Source organism: Corythoichthys intestinalis, chromosome 11 (genome assembly GCF_030265065.1).
Source record: "Corythoichthys intestinalis isolate RoL2023-P3 chromosome 11, ASM3026506v1, whole genome shotgun sequence".
Classification (NCBI taxonomy): Eukaryota; Metazoa; Chordata; class Actinopteri; order Syngnathiformes; family Syngnathidae; genus Corythoichthys; species Corythoichthys intestinalis.
The window spans coordinates 52122862-52141491 of NC_080405.1; the positions used below are offsets into that span (position 1 = coordinate 52122862).

General features: G+C 38.7%; 1 protein-coding gene and 1 long non-coding RNA gene across 5 annotated transcripts in view; one reads left to right on the forward strand and one right to left on the reverse strand.

Moving 5' to 3' along the window:
- Nucleotides 1-1235, reverse strand: part of LOC130924368 (uncharacterized) — a 33207-nt gene extending 31972 nt beyond the window's left edge. The window contains exon 1 of the long non-coding RNA XR_009064863.1: nt 1060-1235. This is a non-coding gene — a long non-coding RNA (uncharacterized LOC130924368). The remainder of the gene's footprint in view (nt 1-1059) is intronic.
- On the forward strand, nt 854-18075 carry LOC130924365 (probable E3 SUMO-protein ligase RNF212). 4 transcript variants are annotated; one of them, XM_057850892.1, is made up of 13 exons: nt 854-922; nt 1077-1200; nt 1358-1419; nt 1514-1588; nt 2500-2556; nt 2642-2700; nt 4624-4677; nt 6245-6297; nt 8643-8703; nt 12634-12679; nt 12749-12821; nt 15101-15167; nt 17790-18075. In XM_057850892.1, the coding sequence occupies exons 2-13, from the start codon at nt 1092-1094 to the stop codon at nt 17899-17901; spliced, it is 828 nt and encodes a 275-aa protein (XP_057706875.1). In that variant the 5' UTR covers nt 854-922; nt 1077-1091; the 3' UTR covers nt 17902-18075. The 4 variants fall into 4 exon arrangements, with proteins under 4 accessions (XP_057706875.1, XP_057706877.1, XP_057706876.1 ...); XM_057850894.1 differs by having other exon boundaries at nt 15104-15167; XM_057850893.1 differs by having other exon boundaries at nt 854-1200.
- The last annotated feature ends 555 nt before the right edge of the window (nt 18076-18630 follow it).

The window sequence follows — 18630 nt, forward strand, 5'->3', positions numbered from 1 at the left end:
AACGATACGCAAGCCATCTCTTTAACTGAACATTTGTATGTTCTTCCACATCTTAACCAGTGAATTTCGCACCAGGGACATCATTTTCGGACAGAATTGGTAGGTTTGGCTCAGTAAACATCTCGTTCGTACACCATTTCCATGCATTTACTATTATGGACAAATGGGAGGTTGACCCGCCTAGCAACAATTGCTAACGTCATGAATATTAATGAGCAAAAGTGACATATTACGTGCGGTACGCCTTTCATTTTGACTGGGAGGGGACTGTGAATAACAATTCTTTTTATGTTCTTGACAGTAAATTTGGCAAACAAGTTAACTTTAAAACTTTAAAAAGACCATAACCGGCGCTTTATCCATCCTTTCTTGGTGGAAAAACTCCACGCTAGGATGATTATTTTGAATAGCTCAGTTTTTGTCACATTTGGAAAGTGCTAACATACACATTCTAAGAAATAGGCAGATAACTTAAGATTTATGTAGTTTTATAGGCCAATGACCCAACTATCTTATAGAAACAATTTATTGCTAGTATCTGTATGTATTCAAAAACATCTATATAACACAGGCTGTTTTTTTTCCTGGGGGGGGGGGGGGGGGGTTTAATTGTCAATTTTGATAAATATAAGGGTACGTTTTTTTGACTAAACCTTGATGAATCCAAGTTTTTCTTTGTAGTAGCAATTAGAAGCAGCTAAATTTGACCCGTGGATTCTCCATAATTAAAACACGCAAATACCTGCTCATTATTATTGTGCTGACAGCTAAGCTAACACTTAACCGTCCGAGTGCATTGCTGGCATCTTAAGCTAACAGCTAATTGTGAGAAAGAAAGACCACCAACCTTTCAGGCCTTCAATCAGCTGTGAAACACGCGACAGGATAAGCGCTACAGTTCACATTAGATACGGATTAAAAGGTAAGTATGGTTTCATCAATAAGATTTGTTTGTTTAAAACGTTAAAAAGCCAACATAATTTTAGATTTCTATACTTAAGTGACGCGAACTGGCTAATTCACGATCGCCATGTAGTATTAGCTTTTATGCTAACTTACAGCTATCGTTGCAACAGGAGCCTCCCTCGAACATGACCAACTGGGTATGCTGCAATGTCTGTTTTCATCCCCCTTCAGCCCAAATTCGACTGGCCATCACGTCGTGCGGCCACGTATTTTGTTCTAAGTGCGCCTACAAAGGTAAAATAATAATAAATACATCGGGGAACTATTTGAGGAAGTTTCCAGAGGTTTTACTTAAGTGTTTGGTAAAACAGAGACATCTGTTGGACGTTCTCATGTATTACAATCATGAAACGTCACTAAAACATTGTATTTTTTAATTAATTACCTCCAGGTAAACAAGGCAAGTGTCTGGTCTGCAATGAGAAATGTCAAATATCAGCTCTTTCTGACAAAGTTAGTACATAATTAACCTCTAATATTAGGTTGTAAAATTACACCGACAAATATGCGTTTGTAGACAATTTGTGTGTCTGTTTTTTTTCCCCAGACGCCCCCGGATGTGAAGACCCTGTTCTTCGACATTGACCATACGACAAACGAGCATTTATTAGAGATTGTCAAAGTTTGTTTGTTCATTCTTATTTTACTTCTGTTTGGTAATATATAGGGGTTGAACAAAATCATGGAAACACCTTTAAAGAATCAACAAAACCTAATTTAATATGGTGTAGGACCACCTTTTGCGGCAGTCACAGCCTTAATTCTCCGAGGTATTGAGTCATACAACTTGTGAATTGTTTCCATTCTTCAGTTAGAATCCCCTACAACTCTTTTAAAGACAATGGCGGTGGAAATCGACGTCGTATTTCAATCTCTAAAACAGACCATAAATGCTCAATAATGTTTAGGTCTAAGAATTGTGCTGGAAGTACTAAATGCTCAACTCCATTAGAATGTTTCTCATGCCATTGTTTAACAATTACGTTCAATGATTATGATGCCAAAATGTTAAGTGTTTCCATTATTTTGTCCAACCCCTGTATTTGTTAGTTAGCGTGTACTAATATTTCATATTTGGTTAGACTGTGCCCGTACCAATCCCATTTTAGTACCGGGAATTATTCAACTATTAAAACACATTTAAAATACTATTAAAATACAAATTACTATGCAGGTCATACAGTACTTTATTTGCAACCTAGATGCTAGCAAATTGGAAGATTGCACAATGAATGAGTACAAAGAAAAACTTATTTTGAACTGTAATTTGGGGGAGGGCAGACTGTACATGACAGCGTATTACACTGAAGAAATAATGTAATGAAATTGAATAATGAAAACTTTAATAACTGTACAAGCAAGGTTAGTATTCAATATTTATTTTTAGGGATCTACTTGATCCGACCGCGTGATCAGGAATCGGGCCGATCATGTCATTTGTAGGGAATCAGAATTGAGTGATGAAGACATTTTTACACTGTATTGGCCGCAATTGACGGCGATAGACGTCCGGTTACCGTTTGCTCTCTTCAGGTTCTAAGGTTCCAGGCCAGACATTCTAAAAGATTGCTCACACACTACCGGGAAAGGGTGAGAAATAACTTCCTTTGCCAACATACGGTAATAAAATAAACACTGACAAACTCCTATTTTTATTTATTTTGTTTAATAACAGAATGAGAAACTGGAGGAGGGCTGGCTTAAGATGAAGCAAGAAAATCAGCAGATGGCCAAGTGAGTCAGATCTACTGACTCCACGACAACCGAAAAAAAAAAAAAACATATTAGGGCTGTCAAACGATTAAAATCTTTAATCCAGTTAATTACAGCTTAAAAATTAATTAATCATATTTAATCGCAATTCAAACCTTCTATAAAATATGCCATATTTTTCTGTAAATTATTGTTAGAATGGAAAGAGAAGACACAAGATGGATATATACATTCAACATACGGTATATAAGTACTGTATTTGTTTATTATAACAATAAGTCAACAAGATGGCATTAACATTATCAACATTCTCTTAAAGCGATCTATGGATAGAAAGACTTGTAGTTCTTGAAAGATAAATGTTAGTACAAGTTATAGAAATTTTATATTAAAACCCCTCTTAATGTTTTTGTTTTATTAAAATTTGTAAAATTTTCTATCAAAAAATAAACTAGTAGCTCAGATGTCAATAATTACACCATGCTCACTCATGGTACTAACCCATAAAATTAGTTGGACCCAAGTGCCAGCAGAGGGTACCAAACACCACAAAACAAGTAACAAGCTGACATTACACTGTACTGTCATTTTATTGTTTGAGCGGGGCATGTGCTTTAATTGCGTCAAATATTCTAACATGATTAATTTAAAAAAAAAAAATATATATATATATATATATATATATACTCACCGGCCACTTTATTAGGTACACCATGCTAGTAACGGGTGTGACCCCCTTTTGCCTTCAGAACTGCCTCAGTTCTTCGTGGCATAGATTCAACAAGGTGCTGGAAGCATTGCTCAGAGAGTTTGGTCGATATTGACATGATGGCATCACACAGTTGGTGCAGATTTGTCGGCTGCACATCCATGATGCGAATCTCCCGTTCCACCACATCCCAACGATGCTCTAATGGATTTAGATCTGGTGACTGTGGGGGCCATTTGAGTACAGTGAACTGATTTTCATGTTCAAGAAACCAGTCTGAGATGATTCCAGCTTTATGACATGGCGCATTACCTTGCTGAAAGTAGCCATCAGAAGTTGGTTACATTGTGGTCATAAAGGGATGGACATGGTCAGCAACAATACTCAGGTAGGCTGTGGCATTCCAAAGATGCTCAATTGGTACCAAGGGGCCCAAAGAGTGCCAAGAAAATATTCCCCATGCCATTACACAACCACCACCAGCCTGAACCGTTGATACAAGGCAGGATGGTTCCATGGTTTCATGTTGTTGACGCCAAATTCTGACCCTACCATCCGAATGTCGCAGCCTTAATCGAGACTCATCAGACCAGGCAACGTTTTTCCAATCTTCTATTGTCCAATTTTGATGAACTTGTGCAAATTGTAGCCTCAGTTTCCTGTTCTCAGCTGAAAGGAGTGGCATCCGGCGTGGTCTTCTGCTGCTGGAGCCCATCTGCCTCAAAGTTCGACATACTGTGCGTTCAGAGATGCTCTTCTGCCTACCTTGGTTGCAACGGGTGGCTATTTGAGTCACTGTTGCCTTTCTATCAGCTCGAACCAGTCTGGCCATTCTCCTCTGACATCAACAAGGCATTTCCGCCCACAGAACTGCCGCTCACTGGATATTATTTCTTTTTCGGACCATTCTCTGTAAACCCTAGAGATGGTTGTGCGTGAAAATCCCAGTAGATTAGCAGTTTCTGAAATACTCAGACCAGCCCTTCTGGCACCAACAACCATGCCACGTTCAAAGTCACTCAAATCACCTTTCTTCCCCATACTGACGCTCGGTTTGAACTGCAGGAGATTGTCTTAAACCATGTCTACATGCCTAAATGCACTGAGTTCCTGCCATGTGATTGGCTGATTAGAAATTAAGTGTTAACGAGCAGTGGGACAGGTGCACCTAATAAAGTGGCCGGTGAGTGTATATGGCCATATATCTTGAATAATTATTTTTTTCTTCATCATAGCCAACTGAAAGAACAGCACGCCTACATCAGTGAACTGAAACATTCACTTCAAAGGTACTTATTATCACCTTAATGATATTCATATAAAAAGAAATACAAATAAAATTGCATTTTTTGTCACTTGGTCACAATTTCAGTCAGATTTCTGAGGACAAGTTTTTTTTGTCTGAAAGGTTGTTCACTTGAGTTGAATTTTTCTTTTATCCCAGACCAATCTATAAGTAGACAAAATGAATTCAATACAACTACAGTATTAAGGTTGTTCACTTGTCTACCGCTCGGGGTCACTGTTGTCCCATTTATTGTTGAACATGGTTCTGAAATTCTACTTTAAAAAAATTACTTAACTCTTTATTTATTAGATACATTTTTCAAAATACTTTTACTTTGGATAAAGATATTTGCTCAGGAGTCACGCCGACTCAAATTGCTATTGCTTTTTCTGAGAAATTAATTAAACCGGAGGGTTTCATGAGTGGGTCACATTGACCCGTACTAAGAAACAAACATAGCTGAGGAGTAAAAAAAAAAAAAGTGCTTTAAAAAAAGAAAAACAGCTCTTGTGACGTTTGTATATCAGGAAGTAATAATGTCGTTGGGTCAGTTTGACCTGAAGCATTTAGAGTGTGAGAAATCTTATTCTTGATTGTACATACTCAATTACTCACAATTTCAATCATTTTGGGAGTTAAATTTAGGCCACTGGGATTAGTGTCAGTTTGACCCGCGACATAGCAGGATGTCATGCATTCATTCATTTTCCATTCTGCTTATCCTCACAAGGGGGTTGCCAGAGCCTAAGAATGGGCAGTTGGCGGGTTGCAACCAGATTTGGTTGCCAGCCAGTCACAGGGCACAAGGAGATAAACAACCATTCACACCAGAGGCAGAATCCTCTGGGTACCTCCTGATAGGATTGACATCCAATTCATTTAAACTGGGAGTACTGGCTATTAATGCTTATGTTTGAGTGCCATTGACAGTGCTAGACGTCCTATTCATTTTGAATGGGAGGGACGAACAAAGACGCAACAGAAACACTATTCTAGTGGAAAAGCTTGTTAGCAACCTGTTGGTTTCTTATCTATTGTTCTCAGAAACGGCCAGAAATATTAAAAAACTAGAATTTCATGACTCTTTAAAGTTAATTACAGTACAACAATATATTAAACTCTTTGTCAAATGATATTTAACCCTATTTTTTTTCAACGTCGTCAGATTCGTAACCCATTCGTCATCAAAATCTACAGAATGAACACGAGCCATGTGTGTTTTTCTGCCCTTTTTACATCTTCATTTTTACATCCATTGACCTTGCACGTACAGCAATGCCTTACAGTGTCGTCTTTGTGCGCCACACTGATAATCTCGACAGGCATCGTCACGGGGGATCATCCTTTCCTTACAATCGTAAAAAAAAACAGGAACGTAATTGTGGAGGTCACTTTATGACTTTTATTGTGAAAGCTGGCAAAGTCATGCTGGACATTGTGACCCCAGACCGGTGATTAATTGTTTGGCACAAGGGCAATTGTGAGTTTTCTTGAACGAAAACTAGAAATTTAACTTATTTTGTATTTGAATTGAGTTTGTTTTTCCACATTCTCTATTCTGCTTCCAGTTTAAAGGCCTCATCAATGGGCCACGGCTCCCAAGGTGCACACGGAAGAAATGGTAGGCAAGCCTGGATAATTCTTTTCATGTTATTCACAGTAAAATTTGGCTAGCAAGTGAACCTTTTAACTGACACTACCTCTCCTTTAACTTTTAAAAAGACCATAACCATGAGTCATAGTCACATAGATTTTGATGATACTTGTTGTACCTACGCAGATGATGAAAATGCCCTTTCAGCTGTCATGAGTAAAGTTGGCCTTTTACTGTACGAGGAACTGTAATTTTTTAACTCTAAGCACATCCAACTATAAGCCGCACCCGTCAAATTTGACAAGAAAATAGTATTAATGTAGCCTTGCAAGCAAGACAATACTTCCTGATTCATTGATTCATCATGCAGTACCATCATACAAACCTCAACTTTCCAACCACTTCCCCAGTCATCTGTTGTTCAAGGCCAATCAGGGGAAAGAGGCAGAAGCTGTACAGTGGACGTGACCAGGAAGCGACTATGTGGTTGAATATAATGTCGGAGTGCCAAGTAGTTCATGTACAGTGGGGCAAATAAGTATTTAGTCAACCACCAATTGTGCAAGTTGTCCTACTTGAAAAGATTAGAGAGGCCTGTAATTGTCAACATGGGTAAACCTCAACCATGAGAGACAGAATGTGGAGAAAGAAAAAAAAACAGAAAATCACATTGTTTGATTTTAAAGAATTTATTTCAAAATTAGAGTGGAAAATAAATATTTGGTCTCCTACAAACAAGCAATATTTCTGGCTATCAAAGAGGTCTAACTTCTTCTAACGATAAGCCACTTGTTACGTGTATTAATGGCACCTGTTTTAACTCATTATCGGTACAAAATACACCTGTCCACAACCTCAGTCAGTCACACTCCAAACTCCACTATGGCCAAGACCAAAGAGCTGTCGAAGGACACCAGAGACAAAATTGTAGACCTGCACCAGGCTGGGAAGACTGAATCTGCAATAGGTAAAACGCTTGGTGTAAAGAAAATTAACTGTGGGAGCAATTATTAGAAAATGGAAGACATACAAGACCACTGATAATCTCCCTCGATCTGGGGCTCCATGCACGATCTCACTCCATAGCGTTAAAATGATAACAAGAACGGTGAGCAAAAATCCCAGAACCACACGGGGGGACCTAGTGAATAACCTACAGAGAGCTGGGACCAGAGTTACAAAGGCTACAATCAGTAACACAATACGCCGCCAGGGACTCAAATCCTGCACTGCCAGACGTGTCCCCCTGCTGAAGCCAGTACACGTCCAGGCCCGTCTGCGGTTCACTAGAGAACATTTGGATGATCCAGAAGAGGACTGGGAGAATGTGTTATGGTCAGATGAAACCAAAATAGAACTTTTTGGTAGAAACACAGCTTCATGTTTAGAGGAGAAAGAATACTGAATTGCATCCGAAAAACACCATACCCACTGTGAAGCATAGGGGTGGAAACATCATGCTTTGGGGCTGTTTTTCTGCAAAGGGACCAGAACAACTGAGCTGTCTAAAGGAAAGAATGAATGGGGTTATGTATCGAGAGATTTTGAGTGAAAATCTCCTTCCATCAGCATGGAAGGGCATGGAAGATGAGACGTGGCAGGGTCTTTCAGCATGACAATGATCCCAAACACACAGCCAGAGCAACAAAGGAGTGGCTTTGTAAGAAGCATTTCAAGGTCCTGGAGTGGCCTAGCCAGTCTCCAGATCTCAACCCCATAGAAAATCTGTGTAGGGAGTTGCAAGTCCGTGTTGCCCAAATACAGCCCCAAAACATCACTGGTCTAGAGGAGATCTGCATGGAGGAATGGGCCAAAATACCAGTAAGGCAAAGCCCCATATAATGAACTCTTTCAGTGCCATTGACGGTGATAGACGTCTAATCATTTGTTTCTTTAGAATTAAAACTCTTGAAATTAGTTAATCACTAGTAGACGTTCAATCCATTTAAAGTTCATTAATTCACTGCCACCCTCCCACTTCAAATGGATTGGACGTCTACCGCCTTCAATGGCAGCCAGTGAGTTAACGAGGAAAATGCAAAAATATCCTATCAACAATAGTGCAAAGTCAAATTTACCCCTTGACCACAAAATTTTGGTGGCCTGTGGTCATGCAAAAACCATTAAATGAGTATCGATAGTTTTGCCATCAAATATTGTATCCAGATACATTTCCTTATCGATACTTTGATACTTTTCGATTCTTTTGACAACCCCACTAAAGACATACAGCTCATCAGCCTGTAAAAACCCATTTATAAGCCGCATTAGACTTTAAATCAAATAAATTCAAAACAGAGGAAAAAAGTAGTGTCTTATAGCCTAAAAAATTACTGTAAGTAATGTGTGTCATTGTTCCACTTTTCCTTCAGTCCGGCAGTTCCCGTTTAACTCTACCCCAGTGCTCTCCAGACATTCCTCATCAAGCAACATGTGAGTGCCATGATCCCACTTTGACAGCGCACACACACTCCTACCTTCAGCCTGGAGTCTTATGTTAACTTTAGCCACTGTAGATCTTTGCTCTGCCCTGCAGCTATCTGCACACACACACCTGAACAAGCGCAGCTTTGCTTGGATTTAATCGCCAATCCCTATTGGGTTACCAGGACCTCAACGACTCAGGCCTCCACTGGCCGCCCGGGTTTTAACAGCGCAAATGTTATTTTATCCTGCATGACTTGAGGTTTCTTGCGCCAAAGCGAAAACTTCATCCGTGACCAATGGCAGATATTATAGCTATTAGGGGTGTGACAATATAAAAGAATGTCACTGTTTAATAAACTTGACTTCAATTTTCCATTAGAATAGTGTTGATGTTAACTCATTGCCTGCCATTAATGGCGCTAATCATCTAATTTGTTTTACTGGGAGGACTGGCTTTGAAACCTCATGTTTGAGTGCAATTGACAGTGCTAGACGTTAGAGGTGTGCGAAATTTCCGATTCTTAGATTATTCGCGGTTCGGCCGTGGGAGATTCGAGAACGATTCATAAACATCCAAATTCTGATTATTGAATTATACCAGGTAAAGCGGAAATAAAACACAGTCAGCGCGGTCTTCAGGACGCAATGAGGAACGGACCGAGAGTAAATATGTTCAACTCATGCGGCTAGATAAAAAAAAAAAAAAAAAAAAAAAAAAAACACCTGACTGCGGCCGTCAGCCGCTACAAACAGCGCCCAGTTGCTAGTTGCTAACTTGCTACAAACATACGGCAACATACGGCTATGGTAGATATCACATATATCTAGAACTAGATGTGAAATGACAGACGACAGCCGTGTTAGATAATATACCAAGAACTAGATGCGAAATGACGAAAGACTTTCCCGCCCTAGTAAACAGGCGCCATCTTAAAGCAGTAGACTTCTCTAGAAGGCGCTGTTGTAGCGAACCTAATTACTTTTTAATCTACAAAAAAAAAAAAAAAAAAAACGGCAAAATCTTGACTTGAATCTATCTTTAAATGATGAAACAGTTTTAAAACTTTCACATCGAAAGTAGACAGAAGGGAAATTATGGAATAACGGGAGCAATTTTAACAACTTTAACGGTTGATTCATAACATTAAATTAATTGAATGTAGTTTAAAGCTGCCGATACAGAATGGGGACTTGAGTATTTTATTTACTGTTTTTAACAGTTAACTTGATACTGAAATAGTAGTTTGTTTAGCCTGAGAGGATTTTTGAACAATTTTGGAACGAGTGTACAAAAAATTTAAAGCGGGGGGGAGGGGGGATGATGGGTGGTTTGTGGTGCATCAATAATCGATTTTTAATCAAATCGGAGCCTCTGAATCGTAATCGAATCGTTAGGTGCCCAAAGATTCACACCTCTACTAGACGTCCATTTCGTTTCGACTGGAACGTTCGTTCATTCGTCAAAATGAATTGGACGTATATAGCATTAGTGTCCGCCAATGAGTTAACATAGACACTATTCTAGTTTTAAATTTTGATAGCAACCTATTACCGTATTTTTCGGACTATAAGTCGCACCTGAGTATAAGTCGCACCAGCCCAAAAATGCGCAACGAAGAGGAAAAAAACACATATAAGTCACACCGCAGTATAAGTCGCATTTTTGGGGGAAGTTTACTTGATAAAATCCAACACATAGAACAGATATGTCATCTTGAAAGGTAATTTAAAACAAAAAAAATACAATAGCGAACAACATGCTGAAAAAGTGCACAGGATGATAATGTTACATGATGCATGAACAACGAATTGCGAGCTTGACTAGTACGTTAACGTTACATAGCTATTAGGAGTTATTCAGATAACTATAGCATAAAGACCATGCTAACAAGTTTACCAAACCATCAGTGTCACTCCAAAACACCAAAATAACATGTGAAATGATATAATAATGTGTTAATAATTTCACACATAAGTCGCTTCAGAGTATCACACCCCCAGCCTTATGGTCCGAAATATACAGTAGTTACTTTTTTAAACAGTGAAATCTTTTTAAAATGATATATCGATTTTTGGCTTGATCATATCGATAATCTATCACAATACAAAGTATTGCAAAATATCACCATATGTATATATATATATATATATATATATATATATATATATATATATATATATATATATATATATATGGGCTCCCTGGGTTACGAAGGAGTTCCGTTCCTACGCTGGCGACGTAACGCAAATTTGCACGTAAGTCAGAACGAACCCTTTAACTATCCAAAAAGTCCAACTGTATTGTACTGTATTTTGTGTAATAATGGAGGATACACTGCCCTCTGGTGGCAGCGTTGGGTGTTGTGTGTGAGCGATTTGCTTTGAGAGTAGCGTACCGCACCTAACACGTCACTTTTACTTATTGATATTCATGACGTTAGCAACTGTTGCAAGATGGGGTCAAACTCGCGTTTGTCCCTCATGCTAGATGCATGTAAATAGTGTACGAAGGAAATGCTTACTGAGCTAAACCTACCAATTCTGTCCAAAAATGATGTCCCTGGTGCAAAATTCCCTGCTAAAGATGTGGAAGAACATAAAAATGTTCAGTTAAAGAGATGGCTTCAGCGTCGAGGGTTCAAAAAGACGGGAAAAAGAGCCGACCTGATCCAGAGGTAGTGTTTTTTATCGACACCTTTTTCTCGTGTATATTGCCTCACGCCACTGACGATGACATTCTCCTAATTCAACAAGCTATCCTTTACCACCATATGCCCTTTCTTATACATTATATTCTCTGGTTGTCTTACGCCTCTGACCGTTCTTGGGGGTAATTTATATTGCTATTTTTGTGTAGCGATCACAAATGCTACTAAGTGACAGCCAACGAACACTTTTAATTTTTTCATTAATAACAAATCTTAATTCTATAATTACTTACACTTCCCCCTTACTAAAGTTGTTTTTTTACAGCAGAAAAGGTAACAACAGTGGCAGTCAGATACAATTTTTTTCAGGTCATTCATTGTCACATGGAAGCAACACAGCAAAACGCCACGCTAAAAAATAATTTAAAAATATCAAAATAACCATGGCCCCTAACAAAATGTTAACTGCATATGAAGGTGAATGGCTTTACCTTGCTGGCATTAAACTGGTTTTTTGGACGTCCGCAAAAGTTGATCCATTGTTCACATTTTTCCCTCTTTTTTGGCTTCGGGAAACATATGAAGAAAACATCCTTCATATGGCGTAATGCCTAGTGTCGTTTCTACAAGTTCCATAGTAGCAGTGTTTCTCGGCATGTTGTTTTTTGAAAGATTACCGGAAGAAAACAAGCAGTACTAAAATGGGTTGTATGCGAGGGCGCTTCTATGTTGAACCCCGATGGTGATGTCACGCAGCCTTGCGGTCTAAAAATAGCATTCGTGCGGTACGCTATTGTACATATATTGGCATTCGTAGCATTTAAGCTAGCGGACTTTTGTTAGGTTAAATAAGGGTAATTTTATCTACTAAATTTACATTTAGAGATTAAATGATCGTTTGAGCACCAATTGTTTTGTGTCAAGTGTTTTATTTTTAAAATGTTTGTCGTTTTGAGCATAAGTGTACATATATAAGTTACAGCTTTACAAATTGGCAAAAATGTAGGAAGTCAAAAGCTTCAGAAACCACGATCGCCTTGTTTGCTGTCTGTCAAGCTTAACAACGTTACGTTTAGTGGGGACTGACCACATCATATTAATAAACTAAAAAAAAAAAGATACTGTGAGGTACAATAATGTACTGTTTACATGACAAAAAAAACAAAAAACAACTGGAGACAAAATGGCAAACCAGTGGACTACGTCGTTACTCGGGGACTACCTGTATTGTCAACCCCTAGCCTTTTATTGTTTATTGTTTTTCTATTTTTTTTCTCATATCATGTAGTCATGGCAACGTGGTAGCAGATGAACCGCCAAGTTTCTTACAACCAGTAAGTCTTCATTTGTGAGGCTTGAGTTTTGTGAGGCACATGCTGATTATTTGTCACCGTGTGCGTCAGCGCCAGAGCCAGAGCCAGCCTATCAATGTCCCCGGTTTGTCACGCATCATTCCTCCACATGATGGACGCATGGGTAAGTACATCTCCTGTTCCTGTTAAAAAAAAAAAAAAAAAATTAAGTGTAAAACATTGAAATAATACAGTATTTAACTTTAGGGATTAAATTCAAGTATATTTTGAAAAAGTTTATTTTTGGTCACCACCTGACACCTTGCTTGCTACCGGGTCACGTTGAATAAGGCGCTATTGGAAAAGTTCACTGTTGACATATAAGGCGTTAACATGGCACAAAAACGAATTATCGATTTTTTCTTTACAAAAACTGTGAAATTTTCTAAAATTCGAGCTTGAAAATGAAGATGACTGTCCTTTGGTGTCGTCAAATTGGTAAGGCATGCTTGCATTCTAGCCACAATATTGTTTGTCGTTGCTGTTGAGCTGCCGCATTGCAGAGCACTGTTGGATATTCATGTGGAATTTTTTTTTAGTGTTGTGAAACTGACTCTTACTGGGGTTTTTTAGTTTTCAAATGTGTTTGTGTGTCATTGTGCCATCTAGCTGCACTGATTTGCCTTAAAATACAAGGGCACTTTTATTTCCAATACAAAAACTCCAACACACACTGTAGGTAAAATAGTAAGCTGTCTTTGTAGTAGCCTAGTAGTACGTAAACTATCCAGCATGTGTGTGTACTGCCATTGTCCACGTTTTGTATGGAGAAAACATGCGAGCATCATAAATTTAGACTGAAATGACTGTTTTTGGATGGGAAACACTAAAAAAAGATCCTCAGCACCCCCTGCTGTGAGTGACTTTCAGCGCGCCTGACATACCCCTTTTCGTAAGGATCAACTGAGGTAGTAACAGTTAAAGTCAGGTAGCACTTTTTTTTTAAAAATTAGGGCTGTCAAACGATTAAAATTTTTAATCGAGTTAATTACAGCTTAAAAATTAATTAATCGCAATTAATCGCAATTCAAACCATCTCTAAAATACTCCATATTTTTCTGTAAATTATTGTCGGAATGGAAAGATAAGCCACAAGACGGATATATACATACAACATACTTTACATAAGTGCTGTATTTGTTTATTATAACAATAAATCCACAAATGGCATTATTAACATTCTTTCTGTTTAAGTGATCCATGGATAGTAAGACTTGTAGTTCCTAAAAGATAAATGTTATAGTTACAAGTTATAGTAATTTTATATTAAAACCCCTCTTCATATTTCCGTTTTAATAAAATTTGTACAATTTTCAATCAAAAGTAGAGTTAATATAATAATAAGAATAAAAATAACAATAATAAGAATTGAGTGACCAAACTCTGAGTAATGCCAGTTCACTTTGCATTGTTGTTTAGCTGTGTGAGAATAGGGCCTCATTAATACAGACTGAAGTGCTTTTCTTTTTTGTGATCATTATTTTTTTTTTTTGAGAGATAGCAATATTAATTTTGTTGTGCTTTCACTAAATGATACTTCTGTTTGTTGTGAAGGAGTTGCAGAAGCGTATGCCAATAAACGGCGCAGCCCAAAGAACGCCTGTGTCCACTCGCCTTTATAACAGATATATCTCTGAGCATATCTTACCCAAAATACAACAAGAGACACATAATTGCCACTAAAAGAAAGCAAACTTACCGAAATATGTGTGGAGCACAAAGCAACAGCATAAACGTCTCACAACTACTAATTCTCCCACTAATAGAAGGAATAACATTAGTATAGAACGGCGCTGCGCTGCCCCCAAGCGGCCGGTGGCATTCTCTTCTCTTAATGTCCATAAACGGCCTCATTGAAATCTGTTTGAGGCAATGCGAGAGCGGCTCATTCAGTGCATGCGTTAATTGCGTCAAATATTTTAACGTGATTAATTTTAAAAATTCATTAACGCCCGTTAACGCGATAATTTTGACAGCCCTAATAAAAATAAGACTATTTTGAATGTTGGATTACACACATTTAACTGTAAACCTTTACCAGTGAACAGACACTCCCACATAACATATATTTTTATATTGGCTAAAATAAAATGTGCAAATCGTTCCAAAACTGAAAAAGTATTTCTTGAAATAATGCAAAAGTAAATACTCACTCAGTGTCTCAGTGACTTCAGCCTAGGGCTAGAGCTAAACCTGATTTGAAAATATAAAGTAAATACACTTCAAGTGTTAGTAATAATGCATTTGATAGTTCCCACTCTGTGCATTCGCCATAGCGTTCCTATAGTGCAATTTAGGCCTAATTTTAGCATATAATGAGCACTTGGTGATACTTCAGTTAGCTACATGATTCGAATATGTAATGTAAATGAATATATTTTGAGTGTTTGCTGGTTTTCTTAGCAGGCTTAATGCCACAGAGGAGGTCCAGCCAAACGACCAACTACCCCGTATTCTCGACCACAGTCAGGTGACCACTTCTACTTTACTTTGTTTTACATACAGAGCTGGACAAAAGTATTGGCACCCCTGAAATTCTGTCAGATAATGCTCAATTTCTCCAAGAAAATGATTGCAATTACAAAAAGTTTGGTAGTAATGTCTTCATTTCTTTTGCTTGCAATGAAAAATCACAAAAGAGAATTTAAAATTTTTTTAAAAAAATAATTATCATTTTACACAAAACTCCAAAAATGGCCCGGACAAAGTATTGGCGCCCTCAGCCTAATGCTTGGTAGCACAACCTTTAGACAAAATAACTGAACAACCGCTTCCGGTATCCATCAATAAGATTCTTACAGTGCTCTGCTGGTATGTTAGCCCATTCTTCTTTGGCCAACTGCTCCAGGTCTCTGAGTTTTGAAGGTTGCCTTCTCCAAACTGCCATTTTCAGATCTCTCCAGAGGTTTTCTATGGGATTCAGGTCTGGACTCATTGCTGGCCACTTTAGAAGTCTCACGTGCTTTCTCTCAAACCATTTTCTAGTGCTTTTTGAAATGTGTTTTGGGTCATTGTCCTGCTGGAAGACCCATGATCTCTGGGGGAGACCCGGCTTTCTCACACTGGGCCCTACATTATGCTGCAAAATTTGTTGGTAGTCTTCAGACTTCATAATGCCATGCACACGGTCAAGCAGTCCAGTGCCAGAGGTAACAAAGCAACCCCAAAACATCAGGGAACCTCCTCCATGTTTGACTGTGGGGACCATGTTCTTTTCTTTGAAGGCCTCGTTTTTTTTCCTGTAAACTCTATGTTGATGCCTTTTTCCAAAAACCTCTACTTTTTTCTCATCTGACCAGCGAACATTCTTCCAAAACGTTTTTGGCTTTCTCTTGAAAGTTTTGGCAAACTCCAGCCTGGCTTTTTTATGTCTCTGGGTCAGAAGTGGGGGCTTCCTGGTTATCTTACTATAAAGTCCCTTTTTATTCAGACACCGACGGATAGTACGGGTTGACACTGTTGTCCTGTAGGACAGCTTGAACTTGTTTGGATGTCAGTCGAGATTCTTTATCCACCATCCGCGCAATCTTTCGTTGAAATCCCTCGTCAATTTTTCTTTTACGTGCACATCTTGGGAGGTTAGCCACAGTGCCATGGGCTTTACACTTATTGATGACACTGCGCACGGTAGACACAGGAACATTCAGGTCTTTGAACATGGACTTTTAGCCTTGAGATTGCCCATGCTTCCTCACAATTTTGCTTCTCAAGTCCTCAGACAGTTCTTTGGTCGTCTTTCTTTTACCCATGCTCAATGTGGTACACACAAAGACACTGGACAGAGGTTGAGTCAACTTTAATTCATTTTAACTGGCTGCACGTGTGATTTAGTTATTGCCGCCACCTGTTAGTGCCACAGGTAAGCAACAGGTGCTGTTAATTAGAGGTATGCAAAATTTCCGAATCTTATTCGCGATTCGGCCGTGGAAGATTCGAGAACGATTCACAAACATCCAAATTCCGATTATTGAAATATGCCAAGTAAAGCGGAAGTACAACACACTCAGCGCGCCGCGCGGTCAATGAGCAACGGAGCGAGAGTAGCTAAACACCATGCTTCTCATTACCCGGCCCCTCGGGTAATGCCAATGCTCAACTCGCGGCTCTAGCTCAACTCATGCCACGAGATAAAAAAACACAACAACATACCTGACTGCTGCTGAAAAGCTGCTACAAAGTAAGTCATCCACATAATGTTACGGTAGATATCATTTATATAGGACTAGATGCATTACGGTAGCGGTAGCGTTAGCAGCACATCTACAAAAAGCTAGATGCGGACGTAGTAAACGGCCACCATCTTAAAGCAGTGCACTTCCCTGCAAGGCTGTTGTAGCGAACCTTCCAAGCAAACCTAATTAACTTTTTATCTAAAATACTCCTAAATCGGTAAAATATTGACTTGAATCTATCTTTAAAATAGTTTTAAAACTTTCACATGTCGAAAGTAGACAAAAGGGAAATTATGGATTAACGGGAGCAATTTTAACAACTTTAACGGTTGATTCACAACATTAAATTAATTGAATGTAGTTTAAAGCTGCTGATACAGAATGGGGACTGGAGTTTTTTATTTACTGTTATTTTTGTATATTTGTTTACTGCTATATGTTAACTTGATACTGAAATAGTAGTTTGGTTTAGCCTGAGAGTATTTTTGAACAATTTTGGAACTAATGTACAAAACATTTAAAAAAAAAAAAAAAAAAAAGGAGGGGGGTGCATCAATAATCGTTTTAGAATCGAATCGGAGCCTCTGAATCGTAATCGTAATCGTAATCGAATCGTTAGGTGCCCAAAGATTCCCAGCTCTACTGTTAATCACACAAATTAGAGGAGCATAACATGATTCTTTAAAGCGTGCCAATGCTTTTGGCTGGCCCATTTTTTGAGTTTTGTTTAAAATGATAAGATTTTTTTTTTTCATTCTCTTTTGTGTGTTTTCATTGCTAGCAAAATAAATGAAGATATAACTACCAAAGCATTTGTAATTGCAATCATTTTCTGGGAGAATTGCAGTGGTACCAATACTTTTGGCTAGCACTGTATATTTTAGCGATGTAGTGCTCTCATTGAACATTTACCCTTTTAGTCGTAGCCAGAGAACACCGGTGACACCCAACTTGTCATTTGGACGGCCGTCCACCTGGAATTCACCTTTCTGCCAACCTTCCCAGTCCTTCCAGTTGCACCCTCGTCCCTAAAAGCAGGTGCATGCACAGCCAACTGCATGCTTATGGTTTCTTTTTGTGCCCGTTTTTTTTTTTTCTTTTTTTTTAAACGGTTCTATGCTCTGAAAAACTGGAATTAAATGAATAATAAATACAGTTCAGCGGTTGCGACACTTCAAATGAGGCCTTGTAACTTTTATTTGTGTGCGGGACCACAGTCATACAAGTGAAGGCAAAGAGTAAAAGTACAAATAGAAACATGATATCACCTGAAGTCATGGCAGGAAGGAAAAGATGATGGCGGAGGCAGATTGATGCGCTCAGACACGTCCTCCATTTCTTTCATTGTCCTCGCTTGTCAGCCAGCTGAATGGCGTCTATTGAGGGAGGCTCAGGTGTGACTGTGTGGGGTTGGGGGGTTCCAGGCCGATGCACGCCATGTTAGTGTTGTGTGTGAGAGGTTGAGTTAAGACTATTGTGGAGAGTCAGCAGGCTTGATCCTCCTCCTGTGCACTCAGTTTCCTGTTTTTTAAGGTCCACTTAGCGAGGAGTGACTCCCCCAAGGCAAAGCCAGGCTCACTTACTTAAAAAACACACATATACAGTAGAAAGTGATGACAACAAGACTCAAGTAAAAGTATGGGGTCAACGACATTGTCCATGTAGGAAGGGAACATTTTTGGAGAAAAAAACAAGTTGAAAAATTAGCACTGTGGTGAAAATAGAGATTAGTAGAGCACAATTTACACATCAGATTCCATG

Coding starts and splice junctions, on each gene's coding strand:
- LOC130924365 (XM_057850893.1), top strand. CDS start 1,092: ATGACCAACTGGGTATGCTGCAATGTCTGTTTTCATCCCCCTTCAGCC. Junction 8,704..12,633: donor CATTCCTCATCAAGCAACAT/GTGAGTGCCATG, acceptor CATATCATGTAG/TCATGGCAACGTGGTAGCAG. Junction 15,168..17,789: donor GTATTCTCGACCACAGTCAG/GTGACCACTTCT, acceptor TTACCCTTTTAG/TCGTAGCCAGAGAACACCGG.